Source organism: Cherax quadricarinatus, chromosome 72 (assembly GCF_038502225.1).
Source record: "Cherax quadricarinatus isolate ZL_2023a chromosome 72, ASM3850222v1, whole genome shotgun sequence".
NCBI lineage: Eukaryota > Metazoa > Arthropoda > Malacostraca > Decapoda > Parastacidae > Cherax > Cherax quadricarinatus.
The window spans coordinates 532,224-558,660 of NC_091363.1; the positions used below are offsets into that span (position 1 = coordinate 532,224).

Sequence of the window (26,437 nt, forward strand, 5' to 3'; positions counted from 1 at the left end):
GTTATTTAAATATCACTTGACACTTTTTCGCAAGACCCCCTTTGAAGGTAACACTGAAAATAGTTTACCTGATGGCAACAATAGTAGCGACTGCTGGACTTTGTGGTCAGTGTGATGGTTGTCACATAGTGTGTTAGCCTTAATACCATGCATATAGGGAAAATGTCTGCTTTTACCACAAGCTGGTTTGTGAGCTAGGCAAGTCAACTTAAAAATATCTTGAGAATATTGCGGTGGCGTGCACTGAGGTAAATGGTGACAGCCGTGGCAAGGGTAGATTGTTATCTAAACTTTATCAGTGTGATATCAAAGGTGTCGTCGCCTGCCTGTACGACCAGTAGATCCGCTTGTGGGTGGGAGGGAGTGCAAGTCAGTCCATCAACCTTCCACCCAGGTCGCCCGCTAAGCTTCCTTCAGTTACCCCGTCATCCTCTGAACCATCTTCACAATGCCTCGTGTACGTCATTCAACTATTTACCAGGAGTGGACAACTTTACCTCTCAATATCTTGGCCTCTTATGGGGGAAAAGATGGGATAATGTGTAAAAGTTACTTAAGAGGCTATCCTATTGTTCAGCCCTGGGCAACAAGTAAGGTTAACCAGACAAAAATACTCAGCCTTTATGAAGTGTATTTTTTTTTTTTAATCAAAATACCTAAGAAAATAACAGGATGGAAAATGCGTAAACAAGAAATGACTGGAATTACAGCTCGTGTTTTGCATTAAAATTAATGTGTTGAAATATAATGTAAAGTATTGTTGGGTCCTAGTTTTTCTTTAGTGAATAAAGACAATTAAGTTATTTAGTTTGATATTTGGTAATAGTTTGACATTGTGTGTGCTCACTTATTTGTGGTTGCAGGGATCATTTCATAGCTCCTGGCCCCGCCTCTTTGTTAGTATGTGTGTTAGTTACCAGTATGTGTGTGTGTGTATTAGTTACCAGTATGTATGTGCGTATTAGTTACCAGAATGTGTGTGTGTGTAACTTGACAAGCAAGTTTGGCACCCTGCAGGGGTATACTGTATGGAAACCTGTTTGTGTAGCCTACTGAGACTGGCTGCTTGACAAGCAAGCTTGGCTTGATGCCGGGAGTTAGAGACTTGACAGGCACATTACCTGGAGAGAGTTCCGGGGGTCAACGCCCCCGCGGCCCGGTCTGTGACCAGGCCTCATTAGTGTCAAGTTAGTTTCATTGGTGAGTTTGACTATGTATTACAATTTGGAAACAAGATTAATATTTATTGTGTTAGGGACTGGAATTCCTTACTTTTTGATGGACTTTGTAACAACAAATTTACGTATAATGAATTCACTAGAACCTCAGAATTTTGTGGCGTTTTAGTGGCTGAACTCTCAAGCTATTGTGATTAATTGGAACCTCAAACCTTCGTGTATTAACTCGAACTTATGTGTGAGTGATTCACTGGAACCTGACATTTTTGTTTGAGAGATTCATTGGAACCCTCGGTTATATCTCTTAATGTAATCTGCGAAATAATAGATAAGAAACTTATCATTTATTTGCCGGAAGACCTAATGAAGTGCAGTATCTCTTTAAACGGGTGCCTTAAAGTCGGTGAAAAGGATCACACCTTATTACCAAGAGCTGTAACCCTTGCGAAAGGTTCATGTATATGTAGGTATGTATTGTGATTAAACAGTGGTCCAGCCACAGGGGCAAGGGAGCTGAAACCCCCAAATGCAAATATACTTTTTTTTTTCAATTGATGGCTATTTTTCACTATTATTCTGACCAATGACCACGAAAGCACAATAGATTAAATAAATTCACATATATGCAGAAAAACACATGTCTTTAAAAGCGATTTCTTTGAACTTTTCAGCATCAGATGATTTTTAAGCCCTTACTGAAATTCTGGCTGCGTTGCTGTGTTGAGAATAAACCAACAACGTGTTTCAAGGATGGACTGGAAAATACATCCTCGACCCTTTTAAGGAAAATGGTTTACTTGATGCAAAGAATTGTAGTTACCGCTCTCTCTCTCTCTTCAGATCAAATATGATTACATGTATTTCATTTCCCTAAGATTTAGAGCTTCAGTAATAACAATAATTAATGGGGAGTGAAGAAAGTGTTATCACGTTCCAGTAGGAACAAATTGCCCCAAAACATTGTTAAATGGAAGCAATTTGTTATTGGTGACCTCTTCAAGGGGGGCTCCTTGGCGTGGTGAAGAGGCTCTTGGTCTGAGGAATTAGATCTGTCGGTCTCCTTCCTCAGACCGAACCTAATTACCCCCCAATCCCCCGTTCCCTATCCCATCCTCCCCATCCTCCCCTTTTTCCTTTCCTCCTCCTCCTCCTCCTCCCCCTCCCCCTCCTCCTCCTCCCCCTCCCCCTCCCCCTCCCCCTCCCCCTCCCCCTCCCCCTCCCCCTCCCCCTCCCCCTCCTCCCCACCCCTCCCCTCCCTTTTGCCCTTCCTTTTTGGCCTTTGGGATTTTTTTTTTCTTTCTTTCTTTCCCACAGGCACGCTAGTTCCTAGGTAGGGAAAGGGTACCGGGGTCCATCCCATTCCGTTGAGGTTCTTGGCGGTGGCGTAGTTTGCCGTGGAATCTGGATTGCCTGGGGATGTCCCGATTCCTCTCCAGTATCCCTGAGGGTGGCTTTGGGTGTGTCTCGGGCGACGGGTGTATCTCTGGAAGCCACCTTTCGGATTCCGGGAGTGGTGGCCGAAGGAGGTATGCTTTGTGGCGGATTTCCGGCCGCCCTCTCTTTTGTCCACCGAGGTAGCTCGGCAGATGTGAGGTTGCTATCCCGGATTGCCGGTTTACTGGCATGATGGGTAGGGTATGGCACGGGTTCCATGCTGCATCTGCGCTACTTGCGGTGCTGAGATCCTCTTGGGCACGGAGGGAGATTTCTGGCCCTTTCATTCCTCCTAGGAACTATCCCTCCCCAGTCCCCCCTTTTTTTATTCTTTTTTTTATTTTTATTTTCTTTTCTTCTTTCTTTTTTTTTCTTAAAAACAAAAAGAAAGAAGTAACCTAACCATGGCAGCCCTAGTCCATGAACCTGCTACCCCCGGGCCCCTTCTTGATACTGCACCCCGTTCTGACCCCGCCTCGTCTTTGGACCACTCTTCGGACACTCCTCATGCCTCTGTACCTCTTGCCGGTGCTGTTTCCTCACCCGCTTCGGGTACTGAGGCCTCGACTGACTCCTTCGATTTATCTGACCTTCGCTCTCCTCTGACTGCTTCGGGCCTCTCCCTCTACGGTGCGGCAATTTTCGAATCGCCAGCCCGTTCCACATCGGACCACCTCTGGTCCCACGCCTAAACGCCAACGACAATTACCTGCTGATGATACTACTCCACCTTCTCGTTCTTCTCAGAAAAGATCGACACGTCCTTCACTACCTTTCCACGCTCAGTTTCAGACTGCACAATGGACTAAATTCTTCACTTTACGACCGACTTCCTCTACTGCCTATCTTTCTGACCACAGTATTGGCAAGGCATTCCTACGCCATGTTGGTAAAGATATTTCTTTTCATGCTCTTAAGAGCAGTACGCGCATCATCACCGTACAGAATGCTACCCAGGCTCATGAGCTTTCTCGTCTTTCCCATATCGATACTCTTCCTGTCACTATTGAAAAACATCATTCCCTCAATTCTTGTAGTGGTACTGTCATTCTGCCCCATACCATAGTTCAACAAAATTTCCAGACATGTGGCACTGACATTCTTGAACAGCTGGAACTCCAAGATCTCCCAATCCTCAAGGTTGACACTTATGTTCTTCCTGCCCGCGGGAGGAGACGATACCCTAGCAATGTGGCTCGTTTAACTTTTGACAGCCGTGAACTCCCATCCTCAGTTTATGTAGCAGGACATCGGTTACAAGTTCGAAAGGTGATCCCTACACCGCAACAGTGTAGAAATTGCTGGCGATTTGGCCATCCAGCGAAATATTGCAGATCTATCGCCGAATGCCCGGTCTGTGGTGCCGATGACCATTCTAATATGTCTTGCAATCGACCTCCCTCTTGCCTTAATTGTCATGAGGCTCACCCTTCGTACTCTCGCCATTGTCAAGTCTACTTAAACGAGCGGGAAATCCGTTACCTAAAAGAGGCAGAAGGTCTCCCTTATGCCATGGCAGTTTCTCATCTCCGCCTCCAAGGGAGACTACCTCGTGTTTCTTATTCCCGTGTTTCAAAACGTCCCCCCACTTCTGGGATCCCATCTTCTGCAACCACCTCTGTGGTTACCTCTCCCATAGTCACTCCTGTATCTAATTCTTTTGCTGTCCTAGGCTCAGACGTCCCTACTTCAACGCCTCAGTCTGATCTCGCTTCTTCGTGTTCTCCCTCACAAGCCTCAGTAGCGACGATATCTCGTATGACACCTCCTCCTAATTGTCCCTCTACTTCTCAAAAGTCAAAAAAAGGTCCGTTAACACCTCCTACCCATCTTCCACCTCCTCATTTTACCTTCCCTGTCTCTGTACCTGGTTCTTTCCCTCTCACTGGCTCTGTTACAAGTGTAGAGGTTCACCCTCCTCCTCATACTGTACCTTCCTCCCATGTTCCCTCCCAAGTTTCTTCCTCTTCTGCCACCTCCCAGGTTTCTGCCTCTTCTGTCCCCTTCCATGCTTCTCCAGTTCCCTCCACCCTTTCCCCCCTCCCCCTACCTTGGTACAGTCCATTACAGTTCCAACCTTTACTCATCCTCCCCCTACCATTTCCAATATTGTCTCCCATACGACGTCTCTGAATTCCGAAGCACTTGAAGCAATCTATGAATATATTGCAGAGACCAAACCATCAATGGACACTGATGCACCCTCCGTTCCTTCTCTCTCCTCTGCTCCATCTGCGCAACTCCTTTCTTCACAGCGCACCATTCCTTCGCTGCTTGAACGTTTTCCACTGCCTCCGCATGTGAACTTTTCTAACCCCTCTAGTCCGTAGGAACCCTTACCTGCGGATTTCAGGTATCTTTATCATTGCCAATCATGGCCTATTTACAGTGGAATATACGCGGCCTCAGGGGTAATCGGGGTGAGCTTCAGATGTTACTCTCCCAGTTTTCCCCTGTTGGTGTTTGCTTACAGGAACCAAAATTACACTCTGCTGTTATCTCTCCCATCTCAGGCTATAATTTATTGTATTCTTCTGATCCTTTTCCTGATGGGACCTTTAATGAAAGTGCCCTTCTTCTGCGCTCTGATATTCCGTACCATCAGCTATTTGTTCATACTTCGCTGCATTACACAGCAGCCCGTATCCACTTGCATAGGTGGTATACGCTCTGTTCTTTATATCTCTCTCCTTCTCGGGCATTATCTATTCCGGATATTGCCTTTCTTGTTTCGTCATTACCGCCACCAATCCTGTTACTTGGCGATTTTAATGCCCACCATTTCCTCTGGGGGGTCTCACTGTGATTCCCGTGGCATTCAGTGGCTTTTCTTGCCACCCACCCCCTCCATGTTTTAAATACAGGTACTCACACCCATTTTGATCCTCGGACTCACACTCTCTCTTGCATCGATCTCTTAGTCTGCTCTTCCTCCACCGCATTAGACTTCACTTGGTCTGTTCTCCCGGACTTACATGACAGCGATCATTTCCCAATCATTCTTACTTCCCCTTCATATTCACCACCTCTTTGCATCCCATGCTGGCAATTTGATCAGGCAAATTGGAACCTTTACTCACACCTAACTGTTTTTAGAGAGGTTCCTTATTCATCCTCCATCGATGAGCTTTTACACCTCTTCTCATCCTCTGTTTTAACCGCATCTTCTAATTGTATACCCCAAACTTCGGGCAGGCATTCTCAGAAATGCGTGCCTTGGTGGTCTCCTGCTTGTGCTCGTGCAGTACATTTGAAACGCACTGCATGGGGTAGGTACCGGTACAATAGAACCACAGAGAGACTTCTTGATTTTAAGCAGAAGCGTGCGATTGCTCGTCGTGTCATCCGTGATGCTAAAAGCACTTGCTGGCGAGATTATGTCTCCACCATCACCTCTGCTTCCTCTATGAGTGCAGTCTGGAAAAAAGTATGAAAACTGAGTGGTAAATATTCTCCTGACCCGGCTCCTGTTCTGCGGGTTGCTAGTGTTGATATAGCAAACCCACTAGATGTTGCCAGTGAAATTGGCAATCATCTGGTCCGTATTTCTCGGGAACTCCATCTATGCCCCTCATTTCTTTCCTCAAAGTCTGCCAGAGAGTTACCCCCCTTGGACTTTTCTTCTCTCAGAGAAGAACAGTATAATGTGCCTTTTACACTTCAAGAACTGGAGGCAACACTCTCAGCTTGCCGATCATCGGCAGCTGGGCCTGACGACATTCATATTCGTATGCTACAACATTTACATCAGTCAGCCCTTGCAGTCCTATTACGCCTTTACAATCTTATTTGGTCACAAGGAGTTGTACCACAGCTGTGGAAATCCGCCATTGTTCTCCCTTTCCGCAAACAAGGCACTACGGGACATGAAGCCTCCCACTATCGTCCCATTGCACTTACCAGTGCAGTTTGCAAAGTGATGGAACGCCTAGTAAATAGACGTTTAGTGTGGTATTTAGAGACACATAACAGTCTCTCCACTCATCAATATGGCTTTCGTAAGGGACGTTCTACCATAGACCCCTTACTACGCTTGGATACTTATGTTCGTAATGCCTTTGCGAATAACCACTCAGTTATTGCCATATTTTTTGACCTTGAGAAGGCATATGACACAACTTGGAGGTATAATATTTTAGCCCAAGTCCACTCCTTAGGCCTTCAAGGCAATCTACCATCCTTCCTTAAGAACTTTTTAACTGACAGGCATTTCCGTGTTCGGGTTAATAATGTGCTCTCCCCGGACTTTATCCAAGCTGAAGGTGTCCCCCAGGGATGTGTTCTGAGCACAACACTTTTTCTCCTTGCTATTAATGATTTGGCCTCTAGTCTTCCATCCAATATTTGGTCATCACTCTATGTTGATGACTTCGCTATTGCCTGTGCAGGCACTGACTGTCACCTCATTACAGTTTCTCTCCAGCATGCAGTCGACCGTGTTTCCAATTGGGCCACCACACATGGGTTTAAATTTTCAAGCACTAAAACCCACCAAATTACTTTCACTAGACGCTCTGTCATCTCCGATCATCCTTTGTACCTCTATGGCTCCCGTATCCCTGAACGTGATACAGTCAAGTTTCTGGGCCTCCTCTTTGACCGTAGGTTATCCTGGAAACCTCACATTACCTCTCTGAAGGCAACTTGTCACAGCCGGCTGAACCTTCTTAAAACCCTTGCTCATCTTTCATGGGGAGCTGATCGTCGAACCCTCCTTCGCCTACATTCCACACTCATTTTATCGAAACTTGATTATGGTGACCAGATCTATTCAGCGGCATCTCCTGCTACTCTCTCTAGCCTTAACCCCATTCATCACCAAGGATTACGTTTATGCCTTGGTGCTTTTCGCTCTTCCCCTGTCGAGAGCCTCTATGCAGAAGCAAACGTTCCATCCTTATCCGATCGCCATGATGCCCATTGCCTTCGCTACTATGTATGCTCTCATGATCTCCGCAATCCTTCCATTTATAGAATGGTCACTGATATTAGTAGACATTCTTTATTTGTTCGCCGCCCCTGTTTACTCCGTCCCTTCTCTCTTCGCCTTCATTCACTCTTGTCTTCTCTTCAATTACCACATTTCTATGTACATGTAACATCTCACTTTTCCCTACCCCCCTGGGAAGTTCCAGCTGTTCGAGTCTGTTCTTTCTCTCTCCCTTGCTCGAAAGCCCAACTGTCTACGGTCGATTCCCGCTCTCTTTTTCTTGACCACTTTCACTCTCATTCTCATGCCATTGCTGTGTACACAGATGGCTCTAAGTCTTCTGACGGCGTAGGATTCGCAGCAGTGTTTCCGGACAGCGTCGTACAAGGGCATTTACTATCTCCTGCTAGTATTTTTACTGCTGAATTGTATGCCATCCTTACAGCAGTTATCCGTATTGCATCTATGCCTGTGTCATCATTTGTGGTTGTCTCAGACTCCCTTAGTGCTTTACAGGCTATATAGAAATTTGATACACCTCACCCCTTAGTCCTCCGTATCCAACTTTGGCTACGCCGCATCTTTACCAAGCATAAAGATATTGTTTTTTGTTGGGTCCCTGGTCATGTTGACGTACAGGGCAATGAACAGGCAGACTGCTGCGCGGTTAGCAGTACATGACCTACCAGTTTCATATAGAGGTATTCCATTTACGGACTATTTTGCTGCAATATCTTCCCACCTTCACACCCATTGGCAACAACGTTGGTCTACTATGCTCGGCAACAAACTTCAATCTATTAAACCGAGTATAGGTTACTGGCCGTCTTATCACCAGTGTCGAGGTTGGGAGACTACTCTCTCCCGTCTTCGCATTGGCCATACTCATCTTACTCATGGATATCTCATGGAGAGGCGCCCTGCTCCTCTCTGTGAGAATTGCCAAGCTCCATTATCAGTCAGCCACATTCTGTTGGATTGCCCACTTTATCAACGAGCACGAAGAACTTACCTCCGTCGTCGTCTTCACTCCACTGCTCTCTCTTTACCTTCCCTTCTCGCTGATGGACCCACCTTTCATCCAGACTCTCTCATTGACTTTTTGACAACAACTGACTTACTTCACAAATTCTGATACCTTCAGCCCTTTCTACTTCAATCTCTTGCTACCCTCTACCCCCGTACTATCCCCTGCCCCGCTGTTTTCTGTAACCTACTGATCATCCCTCCTCCCTTCTGCCATCCAATACCCTCGCTTCCTTCCCTACCCTGCAGCGCTGTATAGCCCTTGTGGCTTAGCGCTTCTTTTTTATTATAATAATAATTGTTATTGGTGAATGAATGGCGTTGTTATGAAGCAACCCATTTACTACTAGAGGTACTTGGATGTTTACTGTTGGTTCTTTCTGGCGCTACTGAATGGGGCAAAGTTGGTTGCCTCTTTTACTATGGAGTTGACTTGCAACTCATGGGTTTCCTTTTGGTTTATTAGCATGATTTAGCTATTGTACTTCTAATTCTGTCTTGGGTCATTCATTACTATTTCATCACCTAATTCTTACTGTGAAAGGTGGAGTACGTATTTTGAATATCTAAACAACTCTTCATCCATCTCGTTCTCACATCATTCTTCTCACAGTATTTTTTTAATGCATTGAAGACAGCTGTATCCTTCGCTGCCAGACGTTTCCCCTCCTGTTTGTTGTAATTTGCTTATTACCTTTTAACTAGACATTCAGGATAATTTAGATTAAATCAGAATAAACAAACATAACATAAACTACATATATCATATTTATTGTTGAAGGTTTACACATTCACTTCTTTTCTGAAGTATTACTCATTACTCCTCTTTTATCTTTTTGTGTTTAGTACTTGCTTATAAAAAATAATAATGTTTACTCAATCAAACCCTAGCCAATACCTCCATTTATAAATGGCCAAACTGTCAAAATTTATTGCTATCGGATATAAATATTTTGGTGAAATACTGTACTTGTATGATTACTCATAGACTTGAGGAAAATGGTAAAAATTATATGATCAGGAAGGTAATCCTAGCAAATGAAAATTTAGGTGTGAAGACATAATGCAGAGCAAGCCTTTATTTTACATGAGATTTCACTCATTATTGAGCTTTATCAAATAAAGAGAAAACCCCCAAAACTAATCCTTAGATATACATTTTGGTTAGGTAAAGATTGAAGGAGAGGCTATGTTATATGCAGTGAGAACAGGGAAGCAGGAGGTCAGGCCACAGGTGCCATCATGAGGGCAAGGCTGCAGCAGGTATGCAAGACATTTTGCTAGGATGAAATCTCCCTGATTTTGCTTGATGATGTTGCAAACTCAGATGGCAGCAGCATCCAGAAACTTTTTCCTGTCAAACTCTGTATAGTAAATTTGTCTATATTTGAAGCAAAATATTAGTGGGTTTTTCACTTATATGTATATGTCTTGGCTAAATATTTTATGTGAATTTAAAGTTTATAAAGTAAAAATTGCTCTTCAAGCTGGAACGTGAAGCAGAAGGTGCAATACATAGATGTTTGAATGGTATATGTAGTGCAACATAGAAATAATAATTTTTTATTTTGCTTGTGGTTCTTCTGCAGGGGATGGAGGGGACACAGAAGGTGTGGGTGAGTGACCAGACCCAAGGATTTATTCTGGGTAACATTGTTGACCTCACTAGTGAGGGTGTACTTATCCAGCCCTTAACACGAGGTGCGAAGCCCATCACTGCTGATTACGACAGAGTCTATCCAGCTGAGGATGATGAAGCCAAGGAGGTGGATGATAATTGTAAGCTGGTGTTTCTGTGTTTACAGATTGATAACTAACCCACAGAATGGAAATAAAACTCCAGTATACAATGTTTAAGGTCTTCCTTGACCATTATCAAGCTGACTTGATGAAGGGCCCTTATTAAGCCATGACTTGATAATGGCCCAGGGCAAATGAAAGATATACATGTATCTAGTTTTCTTTTGCATTTTGTGGATTAGATGTAAATTGTTCCAGCCATGATACTGTGAATTTTATTCTAAACTGTGCATAAAATTTCTAAACCATAATTATTGGTATACAGTACTTCATATTTGCTTTCAGATATGTATGTATGTATTAGATTAAAAATATGTTTCACTAATGAATGGAATAGTTTTATAAATGTTAAAAAGCCATCACCACATATTGTAAATAGGATACAACAAATTTAGTGAATGCATCAACATCAAGTTTTGGGTTAAGTAGGTCACATTTACTCGACCAAGACAGTCACACTAAGAACATCAGTGCATAGCTGGGAAGGTTTTTGAAAATGAAAAATAACATTGGATAAAGTACAATAAAGCGTATTAATGGAATTTTTACTTTATTAGTATTATGACTGGAGAAAATGCTGCAGAGAAGTATATAAAGGATGTGGAGTTGTAGAAAAAGCATGAAGTGGGATGGGGAATATGGTAAACTATGAACTAGTGGATGGTATGGCTATATAGTTGTACATGTATGGAATGCAATACTGACAAAATGAAGAATTAGACACATGCAACATCTGTAGATGTTTTGCCATCCAGTGGATTTATCAATACAAATTCAAGGACATAATGGGAAGACAGTAGAACTATATACAAACAAGGCTGAAGGACTGATTACTTCATTTTTTGTACATTATTCTACTGTCTTTCCATTATGTCCTTGAATTTGTATTGATAAAGCCACTGGATGGCAAAACGTCTACAATAAAGATACCCAGATGTTGCATATGTGTCTAATTCTTCATCATGGCTATAAGGGTAAAGAGTTAAGAGAGTAAGAAAGGTGGAAGTGTGGAACAATTGAAGGTAACCTCCAAAGAGATATAAGATTGCATTCTAAACAGGTATGTTTAAAAAAGATCTTCGGAATTTTTTCACTCAAATGAAGGTTCCTGTCAAGTACAGGATATCAGAGATGTAAGTAGATAAACTTGTCATTAAGCAAATGGAAAAATTAGTAGTACAGTAATTTATTTTCAAACTGTTCTCTAAAAATATTTTTTTTATGAAAAGTAATTGTATGAAACCTTTCTTCTCTGTGTTTGGTTTTGTTTTTTCAAGTGATATGATTTACAAATGTAATAAAAAAACATTATTTACAGATATAATCAAATTAAACTCTTCTATAATACATAGCATAATTAGCTGAAATCATAACACTAGGGTTCTTCATGAAATAATTACCATAATTTTACAAACTTTGTGCCAAGATCATTCATACTCATTATATATAACTACAGTATTTGTCTCGTACAAAAATACTTCAGTGAAATAAAGTGGAAAATATTAAATATGACATTGTAATGGAACTATTTTGTTAATATAACTTGTCACTGCATGATGTTTTTGTTTCAGGTGCTCTTATGTACCTGAATGAGGCAACTCTTCTCAATAACATCAGACTGCGTTACAATCATGATAAGATATATGTAAGTTTTTGTGTTACATGTGATTTTTTTTAATTGAGAGTTAAAAAATGTTTAAGTGCCCTACAGAGACCCTGAAAGGAGGTAGGATATCTCTGAAATTGTGACCCACTTTTGTACTTAGTGTGTCCTTAGTATTGGAACATTCTGCTAATTAAAGTGGTAAAGTACTTCTCTTAGTAGAGAACATGTTTTACTGTAGTTAAAGGTAGAGAGAAATTGGTTTGAATTTGGATTTTAAACATAAAAATGGGCAGTGGAGCCCCCTAAGCCAACGCTATTGGAGCCAGGGGCTTCCTCAAAAAAAAAAAAAAAAAAAAAAATCAGTACTCCTAAAGACTGAACACATTTTTTTTTTTTTCAACAAGTCAGTCATCTCCCACCGAGGCAGGATGACCCAAAAAGAAAGAAAATCCCCAAAAAGAAAATACTTCCATCATCATTCAACACTTTCACCACACTCACACATAATCACTGTTTTTGCAGAGGTGCTCAGAATACAACAGTTTAAAAGCATATACCTATAAAGATACACAACATATCCCTCCAAACTGCCAATATCCCAAACCCCTCCTTTAACCCCTTGACTGTTTCGGGCATATACATACACATGTATATTCGTCTTGCGAGCCAACGTTTCCGACGTATTTATACGCGTAAATTCTAGCGGCTTCAAATCAAGTGGGAGAAAGCTGGTAGGTCTACATGAAAGAGAATGGGTCTCAGTGGTGGGTGTGCACCACATAAAAAAAATCCTGCAGCATGCAGTGCATAATGAGAAAAAAACTGACCGTTTTTTTTTTATCAAAACACCGATTTTGAGGTGTGTTTTTGTATAGTATTTATCGTTGTATTCTCGTTTTTATGGTCTCGCGTGATAAAATAGAAAACATATTACAGAAATAAAGATGATTTTGATTAATTTCACAATGAAAAAGACCTTGAAAATGAGCTCAAAGTAGCGGAAATGTTCGATTTTTACCAATGTTCAGTAGTAAGCAAATCACACCACAAGTCCAATACACATCAACTGGGGAGTCTGATATTCTTTCACTAGTGCACTGATATTATTTATACCATTTTTACAATAATGCAGTAGTCTGCATAACAGTAAATTTTGTATTTTTTGTATGAATAAAAAATCAAAATAGAAAGCAATAGTAATAAAAGAGGGGCCTAGAGACGTGACTAATGAACAGAGGATAAGTTATTTTAGTGCCAAGAATGTCTACATTGTTTATTCTGGACCCTGTTTTGAGATTGGCATCTTTTTTAATTTGCATGAAATTGGCCAAAGTGCCAATTTCTGACCACTTTATTGGGTAGTTCAAATCGGTAAATGGGCGATTTCTTGTATTCAACTGATAGAAAAAATGGAGTCCTAAAGAAATAGCTATGAGTTTGGTCAACTGGAACAATGGAATTGGCCAAAAACAGGGCTCAAAGTTGGCGAAATCGCCGATGCGTATATGTCGCCAAGACCGCTAACTTCACAGGAACGTAATTCCATGAGATTTCGACCAAATTTCGTACTTTTGGTGTCATTACCACTGGGAAAAGATTCTCTATCATTTTATAAGAAAAAAAAATAATTTTTTTTTTTCCCCAAATTTTGTGACATTGAATGACAGTTTCAGAAAGGGGCTTGCGACAGTCAAAGGGCTAAAGTGCAGGCATTGTACTTCCTATTTCCAGGACTCAAGTCCAGCTATATAAAAGTAACTGGTTTCCCTGAATCCCTTCAATAAATATTACCCTGCTCATACTCCAACAGCTCGTCAGGTCCCAAATACCATTCATCTCCATTTGCTCCTATCTAACACGCTCACGCTCGCTTGCTGGAAGTCCAAGCCCCTTGCCCACAAAACCTCTTTTACCCCTTCCCTCCAACCTTTTTGAGGACAACCCCTACCCCGCCTTCCTTCCCCTACAGATTTATACGTTCTCCATGTCATTCTACTTGGATCCATTCTCTCTAAATGACCAAACCATCTCAACAAACCCTCTTCAGCTCTCTGACTAATACTTTTATTAACTCCACACCTTCTCCTAATTTCCACACACCGAATTTTCTGCATAATATTTACACCACACATTGCCCTTAGATAGGACATCTCCACTGCCTCCAACTGTCTCCTCGCTGCAGCATTTACAACCCAAGCTTCACACCCATATAAGAGAGTTGGTACCACTATACTTTCATACATTCCCTTCTTTGCCTCCATAGATAACGTTTTTTTGTCTCCAAACATACCTCAATGCATCACTCGCCTTTTTTCCTTCATCAGTTCTATGGTTAACCTCATCCTTCATAAATCCATCTGCTAATATGTCAACTCCAAATATCTGAAAACATTCACTTCTTCCATACTCCTCCTCTCCAATTTGATATCCAATTTTTCTCTATCTAAATCATTTGATACCCTCATACCTTACTCTTTCTGTATTCACTTTGAACTTTCTACCTTTACACACACACACTCAAACTCGTCCACTAACCTTCGCAGTTTTTCTTTAGAATCTCCCATAAGGACAGTATCATCAGCAAAAATTAACTGTGTCAATTCCCATTTTGTATTTGATTCCCAATAATTTAATCCTCTTGCAAATATGTAAGTACTGTGCAGTGAATGTTGTTATTTGGTTACATTCCTGGAGGTTTATGACCATTGGAAAACAAGAAAATAAATTTTAAAAGTTGTGTCTTGCACAGTAGATACTACTGTCACATGCACATTATATAATATGGTTATGCTTACCAAATAGAGGTCAGAATACTTCATATTATGCCAGTACTGCCATGCATCCTGAAGTGAATGATGGCTACCACATGCTATTGATCAGCTGGTGAATGGCTCAGTTGATACGGTGGAATCTTTGTTTTCATGATTAATTCATTCCACAAAGTCTGACAAAAACCGAATTGTACGAAAACTAAAGCAACACTTCCCATAAGAAGTAATGTAAATCCAGTTAATCTGTTCAAGACACCCAAAAATATTAACCAAAAATACATTTTATAGAGAATATAGTTTTACATACAGAAAACAATGAGAAATAAATATAAATGACTAATGAAATGGATAGATGAACATATAACATCACTGTTATCTTTATTGAACACTCTTGTTGGCATATGGAAGATGGTGAGGAGGGCAGAGGGAGGAGGAGAGGTTACTGTTTGGAAGGGGAATCCCCCTCTATAAGGACTTCAGGTATCAAGGCCCTATCCGGGGTTACTTCCCTTCTTTGTCTTTTACTGGCGAGATCGGCCACGTGTATGCCACTTTCGTACTTTGCTACGAGTTCTTTCTTGAATTCTATCATGTTTCTCACCTTTATCACTTGGAACTTTCTTTGGCCCCATGGTGGCTTATTTAGCAATCGCACTCAATAAACTAGCACAAAAAACATTGGAGTATTACGAAATGTTTCAGATGAACATGCAGGGTAATGCTCACTCAACGAGAAACAAAGCTAGACTGAATCAGAATGCGTGGGATGCTTTGTGTGGGCGCGGGCAGGCGGATGCATTTGGTACGGCGGATCATTGTCATCTCTACGAAAACCGAAACTGGGACAAAATTTTGACAAAAAAAAGTCGTCAAAAACCGAATCCTATGAAAACCAGGCCATTCGAAAACCAAGGTTCCACTGTACTTTGCTGTATCACTTATGGTAGACATCCTGATTTCTCCCGCTAAGTACCGTAGAAGCAGTGGTGTGCATTCATAATAGGCAATTTGTGCATTACTTACCCTGTAAAATTTCTTTTGTTAAAAATTAAAATACTGTGTCTGTGTAGTTAACATGACCATTCCAATACCAGACAAGCCTGGCCCACGACCGGGCTTCAGGAGTAGAAAAACTTCTGAAGCTTGTCAAAGGTATATCAAAGTTAAAAGTAATGGTATATAGCATTCTGTATTTTTGTTATTTATGTATGAGTGAATTTCAACGTGAAACTTGTTCGACAAGGATCATTTGCTATTTGAAAATGTATCTCTGGAATACCAGTATACAACATTGGATTTGAAGTATTATCTTCAGTCATATTACATGGTAAAAGGATAAGCTACTGCCAGATGAAAGATTAAAGTTCATTAATATAAATAATATTAATTCAGTTTTTTTAATGCATGTAAATAGTATTCAAATCAATCTGATATGCTGGGAAAGAATATATATTTGTTGCCATTACTGAGAAGACATACTTTTACCAAACTTGCCCTTACTAGCCAAGATATTTGAAAAAATAATACACAAGCAACTTTACTCCTACCTTACATCCAACAACATACTTAACCCATGCCAGTTTGGACTTAGACCAGCAAAAAGCACGAATGATGCTATTATACAAATGCTTGACCTAATATACACAGCTCTCGATAAGAATGAATATCCCCTGGGGCTCTTTGTCGACCTAAGAAAAGCGTTTGACACAGTTGACCACAATCTCTTGCACCTCAAACTGAATCATTATGGCATAAGAGGACATTCTCTTGACTTACCTAAAATCCTATCTTATCGACAGACACCAGTATGTACATGCAAATGGAGTCAACTCCATTTGCATGTACATACATGTACACACTCCTCTTTCTCATCTACATCAATGATCTCCCCAATGCATCCCAACTCCTTACACCAGTTCTATTTGCAGATGACACTACATATGTCTACTCCCATTCAGACCCAGCTGTGCTTGAAAACACTGTAAACAATGAACTGCTAAAGATATATGCTTGGATGATGACCAGCAAACTCACACTTAACACAGAAAAAACTTACTTCATGCTGTTTGGGAACAGAGCCTCCAATATTCAACTCAACATACTGTTAAATGGTTCCCCTATGTCAAGACACACGGAGGGAAAATTTCTAAGTCTTCTCCTTGACTGTAATTTTAAATTTCAGTCCCATACCCATCACATAGCCAAGAAAATTTCCAAATCAGTAGGAATCCTTTCCAAGATACACTATTATGTACCACAAACAACTCTCCTTACCTTATACCACTCTCTAATATATCCTTACCTCACCTATGGTATCTGTGCCTGGGGCTCTACCACAGCCAACCACCTTAGACCCTTAATAATCCAACAAAAAGCTGCTGTGTGGGTGATGACCAGCTCCTGCGGTAGACAGCACACCCCATCACTTTTCAAAAGACTCAACTTGCTAAATATACAAGACATACACTCTTATTATTGTGCCTACTACATATACAGAACTTTAAACTCCACTGTAACCCCCCCCCCCCCTAAAACTACTCCTCGACAGTTACAACAGAATGCACAGTCACAATACAAGGCATAAGGCCCTTTTCGACATCCCTCGAGTAAAACTCTCACTATGCAAGAACGCTATGCACATAAAAGGTCCAAAGTTCTGGAACTCGCTACTGGAACAAGTCAAGGATCCCCAGACAACTTATAAATTTAGGACTCTGCTAAAAAATCATCTTATCTCACAATATTAACCAAATCAACCAAACATCTACTGGCTAGTTTTATCATGTGACCTCCTGGCTTTTAATTTTACCATTCCATAAAATATTACCACCTGCACCATTCCTTGTAAATTAGATTTTGTACTAAGTATACATAAGATTTATTAAGTCCAAATAAAATTGTAAAACAGCTAACCACTATTCTATGTTTAGTTTTAAGTAATAATTACTATGTACTATTATCTTATCTAGTTTTAATTAGTTACTATGTATGAGGATTAGTTTGCCCGAAATGCCTCGGCATGATAGTGACTATCTTTGTACTTAGCAAATCAAAATTGTAATTATACATTGTAACCTTTACAAAGAAATAAACTTATTATTATTATTATATTTAACCAGGTCAGTAACAGATTCACAAATTTGGGTTCATTAGGGTTCTTTGTGCTCTTACACTTTCCGTCATTCTTTCTTTTTTTCAACGCACCTGCCGTATCCCACTGAGGTGGGGTGGCCCCCCCCCCAAAAAAAAAAGTTTCTCCTTTTAAATCCAGTAACATATACAGGAGAAGGGGTTACTAGCCCCTTGCTCCTGGCATTTTAGTTGCCTCTTACAACACGCATGGCTTACAGAGGAAGAATTCTGTTCCACTTTCCCAGGGAGGTAAGAGGAAATAAACAAGAACAAGAACTAGAAAGAAAATAGAAGAAAACCCAGAGGGGTGTGTATATACTATATGCTTGTATTTGTATGTGTAGTGTGACCTAAGTGTAAGTAGATGTAGCAAGACGTACCTGAAATCGTGCATGTTTATGAGACAGAAAAAAGAACACCAGCAATCCTACCATCATGTAAAACAATTACAGGCTTTCGTTTTACACTCGCTTGGCAGGATGGTAGTACAGTGGACCCCCGGTTAACGATTTTAATCCGTGCAAGAGGGGTAATTGTTATGCGAAATAATCGTTATGTGAATGAATTTTCCCCATAAGAAATAATGGAAATAAAATTAATCCGTGCAAGACACCCAAAAGTATGAAAAAAAAATTTTTTTACCACATGAAATATTAATTTTAATACACACAAACTGAAAAAGGCATGCACACTTACATGACACTTACTTTTATTGAAGATCTGGTGATGATTGATGGGATGGGAGGAGGGGAGAGCATTATCTTCTTACTGTTTAGAAGGGGAATCCCCTTCCATTACGACTTGAGGTAGCAAGTCCTTTTCCGGGGTTACTTCCCTTCTTCTTTTAATGCCACTAGGACCAGCTTGAGAGTCACTGGACCTCTGTCGCACAACAAATCTGTCCATAGAGCTCTGTACCTCGCGTTCCTTTACGATTTGTCTAAAATGGGCCACAACATTGTCATTGAAATAGTCACCAGCACGGCTTGCAACAGCTGTGTCAGGGTGATTTTCATCCATAAAGGTTTGCAGTTCAACCCACTGTGCACACATTTCCTTAATCTTTGAAGTAGGCACAATGGATTCCACAACTGGCATAGGCTTCTCAGGGTTAGCCCCAAACCCTTCAAAATCTTTCTTAATTTCCATACTAATTCTCACCCTTTTTACCACAGGGTTGGCACTAGAAGCTTTCTTGGGGCCCATGGTCACTTATTTTCCAGAAACAGCACCGAAAACACTGTAATAATACGAAATATTCCGAGTGTATGCTTGGATGTTACCGCGGAGGCTGGCTGGTAAATAATGGGACGGGCGGCACATGTGAGGCTGGCTGAGGGCACATTGGACGCGTCTCGGACGAAAATCGGTGAGCGGGTTTTTAATCGGTATGCGCGGCAAAAATTTTGCGATAAAAGTAAGTGGTATGCGGAAAAATCGCTATGTGATGCCATCGTTATGCGGGGGTCCACTGTACCTCCCTGGGCGGTTTCTGTCTGACGGAAACCTAGGTTTCCGTCATTCTGTGGTCTTGGAAAAGAATTTCCAGAGACTGCTTTTCAGTGGTAAAGCAATGACATGTTGTGAGAATAACACTATTTGCTGGGAGATATTTAATATGACATTACATCCCAGGCTGGACTTTATATTATGTACATACATGTATGTATATATGAAAACAGATCCATATCACCTTTAAGGCACATCTCATTTCTTACCTCTCTTTTGACCTCTTTTGAGCCTGACCTCAGGGTGTTCATTTGCTTTTCAGTAACTGAAGTGTAACCATAACACTTTCATAGGTTTTTCCACTGAAATTTGTTTACTTGACAAGATATGAAGCATAAAACTACAGTATAATAAGAAGTTTGGAGTTGTATAAAGCTGAATGACTTGAAAAAGGCTTATAGTCAAGTAGATAGTCTTTTGAATCAGTTTAATAACTTCAGCATTGACTATATATAGAGCACAGTTTCTGTGGTTTGAAACAAAAACTTTCTCCAAAAATTCTGAAGGTGAGAATAGGCTGCAAAGTTTTGCTGTTCTTTCTGTTAAGAAATTTTTTTTCTTTGCAAAATCTTTAGAGCAAGCCAAAATTTTACTGCATAGTTAATAATAATTTTGCTAGAAACTCAACAAAAATTGCATTGAAGTATGCTTATATGGTAATTTAAATAAAAATGTATGTTACTACTTATTTCTTATTACATGATTCAATAAAAACTGATGTTTATTAATATTCATTTTTCACTTTTATCAAAAAGATTACCAGATAAAGTTGCTTACCCTATGCATTTTGTCATGATGCACCACTAAGTAGTAGGTTGGTGGACAGCAACTCTCAGGGGAGGTACAGTACTACCGTTATGCCATTTTTTTTTTTTTTTTTTTTTTCAACAAGTCGGCCGTCTCCCACCGAGGCAGGGTGACCCAAAAAAGAAAGAAAATCCCCAAAAAGAAAATACTTTCATCATCATTCAACACTTTCACCACACTCGCACATTATCACTGTTTTTGCAGAGGTGCTCAGAATACAACAGTCTAGAAGCATACACATATAAAGATACACAACATATCCCTCCAAACTGCCAATATCCCAAACCCCTCCTTTAAAGTGCAGGCATTGTACTTCCCATTTCCAGGACTCAAGTCCGACTATATGAAAATAACCGGTTTCCCTGAATCCCTTCACTAAATATTACCCTGCTCACACTCCAACAGATCGTCAGGTCCCAAGTACCATTCGTCTCCATTCACTCCTATCTAACACGCTCACGCACGCTTGCTGGAAATCCAAGCCCCTTACCCACAAAACCTCCTTTACCCCCTCTCTCCAACCCTTTCGAGGACGACCCCTACCCCGCCTTCCTTCCCCTATAGATTTATATGCTTTCCATGTCATTCTACTGTGATCCATTCTCTCTAAATGACCAAACCACCTCAACAACCCCTCTTCTGCCCTCTGACTAATACTTTTATTAACTCCACACCTTCTCCTAATTTCCACACTCCGAATTTTTTGCATAATATTTACACCACACATTGCCCTTAGACAGGACATCTCCGCTGCCTCCAACCGTCTCCTTGCTGCTGCATTTACCACCCAAGCTTCACACCCATATAAGAGTGTTGGTACTACTATACTTTCATACATTCCCTTCTTTGCCTCCATAGATAACGTTTTTTGACTCCACATATACCTCAACGCACCACTCACCTTTTTTCCCTCATCAATTCTATGATTAACCTCATCCTTCATAAATCCATCCGCCGACACGTCAACTCCCAAGTATCTGAAAACATTCACTTCTTCCATACTCCTCCTCCCCAATTTGATATCCAATTTTTCTTTATCTAAATCATTTGACACCCTCATCACCTTACTCTTTTCTATGTTCACTTTCAACTTTCTACCTTTACACACATTCCCAAACTCATCCACTAACCTTTGCAATATTTCTTTAGAATCTCCCATAAGCACAGTATCATCAGCAAAAAGTAACTGTGTCAATTCCCATTTTGAATTTGATTCCCCATAATTTAATCCCACCCCTCTCCCAAACACCCTAGCATTTACTTCCTTTACAACCCCATCTATAAATATATTAAACAACCATGGTGACATTACACATCCCTGTCTAAGACCTACTTTTACCGGGAAGTAGTCTCCCTCTCTTCTACACACCCTAACCTGAGCCTCACTATCCTCATAAAAACTCTTTACAGCATTTAATAACTTACCACCTATTCCATATACTTGCAACATCTGCCACATTGCTCCTCTATCCACTCTATCATATGCCTTTTCTAAATCCATAAATGCAATAAAAACCTCCCTATCTTTATCTAAATACTGTTCACATATATGCTTCAATGTAAACACCTGATCTACACATCCCCTACCCACTCTAAAACCTCCTTGCTCATCCGCAATCCTACATTCTGTCTTACCTCTAATTCTTTCAATTATAACCCTACCGTACACTTTTCCTGGTATACTCAGTAAGCTTATTCCTCTGTAATTTTTACAGTCTCTTTTGTCCCCTTTCCCTTTATATAAAGGGACTATACATGCTCTCTGCCAATCCCTAGGTACCTTCCCCTCTTTCATACATTTATTAAACAAAAGTACCAACCACTCCAACACTATATCCCCCCCTGCTTTTAACATTTCTGTCATGATCCCATCAGTTCCAGCTGCTTTACCCCCTTTCATTTTACGTAATGCCTCACGTACCTCCCCCACACTTACATTCTGCTCTTCTTCACTCCTAAAAGATGGTATACCTCCCTGACCAGTGCATGAAATTACTGCCTCTGTTTCTTCCTTAACATTTAAAAGTTCCTCAAAATATTCTCGCCATCTACCCAATACCTCCATCTCCCCATCTACTAACTCCCCTACTCTGTTTTTAACTGACAAATCCATATTTTCCCTAGGCTTTCTTAACTTGTTTAACTCGCTCCAAAATTTTTTCTTATTTTCATTAAAATTTCTTGACAGTGCCTCTCCCACTCTATCATCTGCTCTCCTTTTGCACTCTCTCACCACTCTCTTTACCTTTCTTTTACTCTCCATATACTCTGCTCTTCTTATAACACTTCTGCTTTGTAAAAACCTCTCATAAGCTACCTTTTTCTCTTTTATCACACCCTTTACTTCATCATTCCACCAATCACTCCTCTTTCCTCCTGCCCCCACCCTCCTATAACCACAAACTTCTGCCCCACATTCTAATACTGCATTTTTAAAACTATTCCAACCCTCTTCAACCCCCCCACTACTCATCTTTGCACTAGCCCACCTTTCTGCCAATAGTCGCTTATATCTCACCCGAACTTCCTCCTCCCTTAGTTTATACACTTTCACCTCCCTCTTACTTGTTGTTGCCACCTTCCTCTTTTCCCATCTACCTCTTACTCTAACTGTAGCTACAACTAAATAATGATCCGATATATCAGTTGCCCCTCTATAAACATGTACATCCTGGAGCCTACCCATCAACCTTTTATCCACCAATACATAATCTAATAAACTACTTTCATTACGTGCTACATCATACCTTGTATATTTATTTATCCTCTTTTTCATAAAATATGTATTACTTATTACCAAATTTCTTTCTACACATAGCTCAATTAAAGGCTCCCCATTTACATTTACCCCTGGCACCCCAAATTTACCTACTACTCCCTCCATAACATTTTTACCCACTTTAGCATTAAAATCCCCAACCACCATTACTCTCACACTTGATTCAAAACTCCCCACGCATTCACTCAACATTTCCCAAAATCTCTCTCTCTCCTCTACACTTCTCTCTTCTCCAGGTGCATACACGCTTATTATAACCCACTTTTCACATCCAATCTTTATTTTGCTCCACATAATCCTTGAATTAATACATTTATAGTCCCTCTTTTCCTGCCATAGCTTATCCTTCAACATTATTGCTACTCCTTCTTTAGCTCTAACTCTATTTGAAACCCCTGACCTAATCCCATTTATTCCTCTCCACTGAAACTCTCCCACCCCCTTCAGCTTTGTTTCACTTAAAGCCAGGACATCCAGCTTTTTCTCATTCATAACATCCACAATCATCTCTTTCTTATCATCTGCACAACATCCACGCACATTCAGACTTCCCACTTTGACAATTTTCTTCTTCTTATTCTTTTTAGTAATCTTTACAGGAAAAGGGGTTACTAGCCCATTGTTCCCGGCATTTTAGTTGACTTTTACAACACGCATGGCTTACGGAGGAAAGATTCTTATTCCACTTCCCCATGGATATAAAAGGAAAATTAATAAGACCAAGAACTATTAAGATAAAATCAAAGAAAACTCAGATGAGTGTGTATAAATAAATGTGTACATGTATGTGTAGTGTGACCTAAGTGTAAGTAGAAGTAGCAAGACATGCCTGTAATCTTGCATATTTATGAGACAGACAAAAGACATCAGCAATCCTACCATCATGTAAAACAATCACAGGCTTCGTTTTACACTCACTTGGTAGGACGGTAGTACCTCCCTGGGTGGTTGCTGTCTACCAACCTACTACCATATGAGAATGAAATGAAAACCTGTTAAAGGTTTTACATTGGGCAAAATTGCAGGTCTTTTCTTCCTGTCTCATGGACACGTAATTTGACTGGTAAATTTTGTGAACTACTTTCGTTCGGTATACACTTACTTTTAGAACTTATTATTCTTGTAATATTTCTTTTCTGGTGTAGGATGCCTGTATATATTGAGTTTCATGCATCAACAAGAAAATAAGGCCGGACTTGAGTCGTGGAGTTGGGAAGTACAGTGTCTGCACTCTGAAGGAGGGGTGTTAATGTTGCAGTTTTATGACTGTAGTGTAAAGCACCCTTCTGGCAAGACAGTGATGGAGTGAATGATGATGAAACTTTTTCTTTTTCAGGCCACCTTGCTTTGGTGGGAATCGGCCGATGTGTTAAAAAGAAAAAATTACTCTGAATATCTTTCTTATGTAGGCACTTTGTCAAATTATTCCTAGCAAAATATTTGCCAAGTCACAATGAATTACACAAGCAGCAGATACCTCCAGCCTCTGCATCCTGTTTTATGCTGTACTGTGGACTGGAACTAGCACAGGATCCATGAATGCTTGAGTGGGTTTGTGGATGAATTCAAACAATCCTGCCACGACTCGGGTTCTGAAGATAATGCAGATTTTGCAGCCAGAATTGTAACCTGGCAGCAGCTATTGTATGTCCCACCTGGCAGATATTGTTAGCCCACACTGATTCCCATGTAAGGTACATAGTACTACCTTCTTTTTTTTTTAACAAGTCGGCTGTCTCCTACCAAGGCAGGGTGACCCATATCTCTTTAAAATATGAAAGAAACTACTGTATCTTAGTTTCAGCCTCACTGAACACCTGTGGTGTGCAGCCATCTCCAATTATTTCCAGCAAAATAAAATGTTGCCTGTTGCGGGTTGAGAAGAAAGGAACTGTAATGAGTTTGCAGCGAGTACGTATATAACCATTGAATGGAATGACTACAGTATAGTATATTTGTTATACTACTAAAAGAAGAACTCCATTTCAGCCACTTTGAACACATCCTATGAGATGTAGCCACATACTTGACTTTTTTTTAACATTCTGGCCATCTCCTGAGGCAGGGTGACCCCCCCCCCCCCAAAAAAAAAAAAAAAAAAAAAAAAAAAAGACATTTTCACCATTGTTCTCACGATCACTGTCTTTGCAGAGGCACACAGATACAACAGTTTAGATGTCACTCTAAACAGCGTATATCCCAAACCCCTCCTTTAAAGTGCAGGCATTGTACTTCCCACCTTCAGGACTCGATTCCAGCTAACCAGCTTCCCTGAATCCCTTCACAAAATATTACCCTGCTCACATTTGAATAGCTCAAGTCCCCAAAATCATTCATCTCCATTCACTCCTATCTAACACGCTCACACATGCCTGCTGTATGCCCAAGCCCCTTTTATGTAAAACCTGTTTTACCCCCTCCCTCCATCCATTCCTAGGATGACCCCTACCCCTCCTTCCCTCCACTACAGATCTATACACCCTCCAAGTTATCCTATTGTGCTCCATCCTCTCTAAATGATCAAACCACCTCAACAACCCTTCCTCAGTCCTCAGAATAATACTTTTAGTAACTTCACACCTCCTCCTAATTGCCACACTCTGAATTCTCTGCATAATACATGTATTTACCCCACATGTGTATTGCAATTAGACTTGACATTTCCACTGCCTCCAGCCTCCCCCTTGCTACAATATTCACAGCTCATGCTTCATACCCATATAATAATGGTGGTACCACTATGCTCTCATACATTCCCTTCTCTACCTTCATGGATAACGTTCTTTGACTTATTTGCAGTAAAATAGGCTGATGGATGTCTGCTTAATAAAAAAAAAAATTATGGCCATGTCCCTACTTTGTGATTACAGCATAGCAAATAATCCCCTAACTCCATATCTACATATATCACATTATTTTTCTCTCTAATTTTGAAAGAATATGTTCTTTTCTCTTTACTTTTGAAAGACTATGGTCTAGTTTCATGGCTGCTAAATACTTGCATTTGTGTGTAGCTATCATTTTCATTTATTTCAAGCAAATATTACCATAGTAAGTTATAATATGATGTAACTACTTCCAAGTGGCGTATTTGACTATCTGGTGTGATTGAGCATCAAAGGCACGGTATTTAAACAGAGACATATGAATAACACAGGAATACCCAACAGCCTTGAGAAGCATGATGCTGGGGATTTCTCAGAAAACAAGTGTACAGTATTTGAAACTTAGCATGTATGGTTTAATGAATTTCAGCTGTATTACTTAGATATGAGAATGGTTAACTATATGGTATAGAATACAGAACTGAATGTGATAGAATAATGGGAAATTAGGTGTTATCTTTCCAGTTGTACTATGATTTGTAGGTCAATGAGCTTTTTTATGTGGATAAGAATTTGCTCTAGGTACGTAATTAGGAAGTTTTGAAACTAGGCAAAATTAAAATAAATATCACTTTTTAGG

General features: G+C 40.5%; 1 protein-coding gene across 7 annotated transcripts in view; it reads left to right on the top strand.

Moving 5' to 3' along the window:
- jar (Myosin heavy chain 95F jaguar) overlaps positions 1 to 26,437 on the top strand; it is a 192,226-nt gene that overhangs the window by 69,710 nt on the left and 96,079 nt on the right. For 6 of the 7 annotated variants that reach the window (XM_070100242.1, XM_070100246.1, XM_070100245.1 and 3 more), the window contains 2 exons: positions 10,158 to 10,347; positions 11,940 to 12,013. In XM_070100242.1, coding sequence (XP_069956343.1) covers positions 10,158 to 10,347; positions 11,940 to 12,013 — 264 coding nt within the window. Of the gene's footprint in view, positions 1 to 302; positions 458 to 10,157; positions 10,348 to 11,939; positions 12,014 to 26,437 lie in introns of those variants that run through there. The other variant, XM_070100243.1, reaches the window with a different exon arrangement.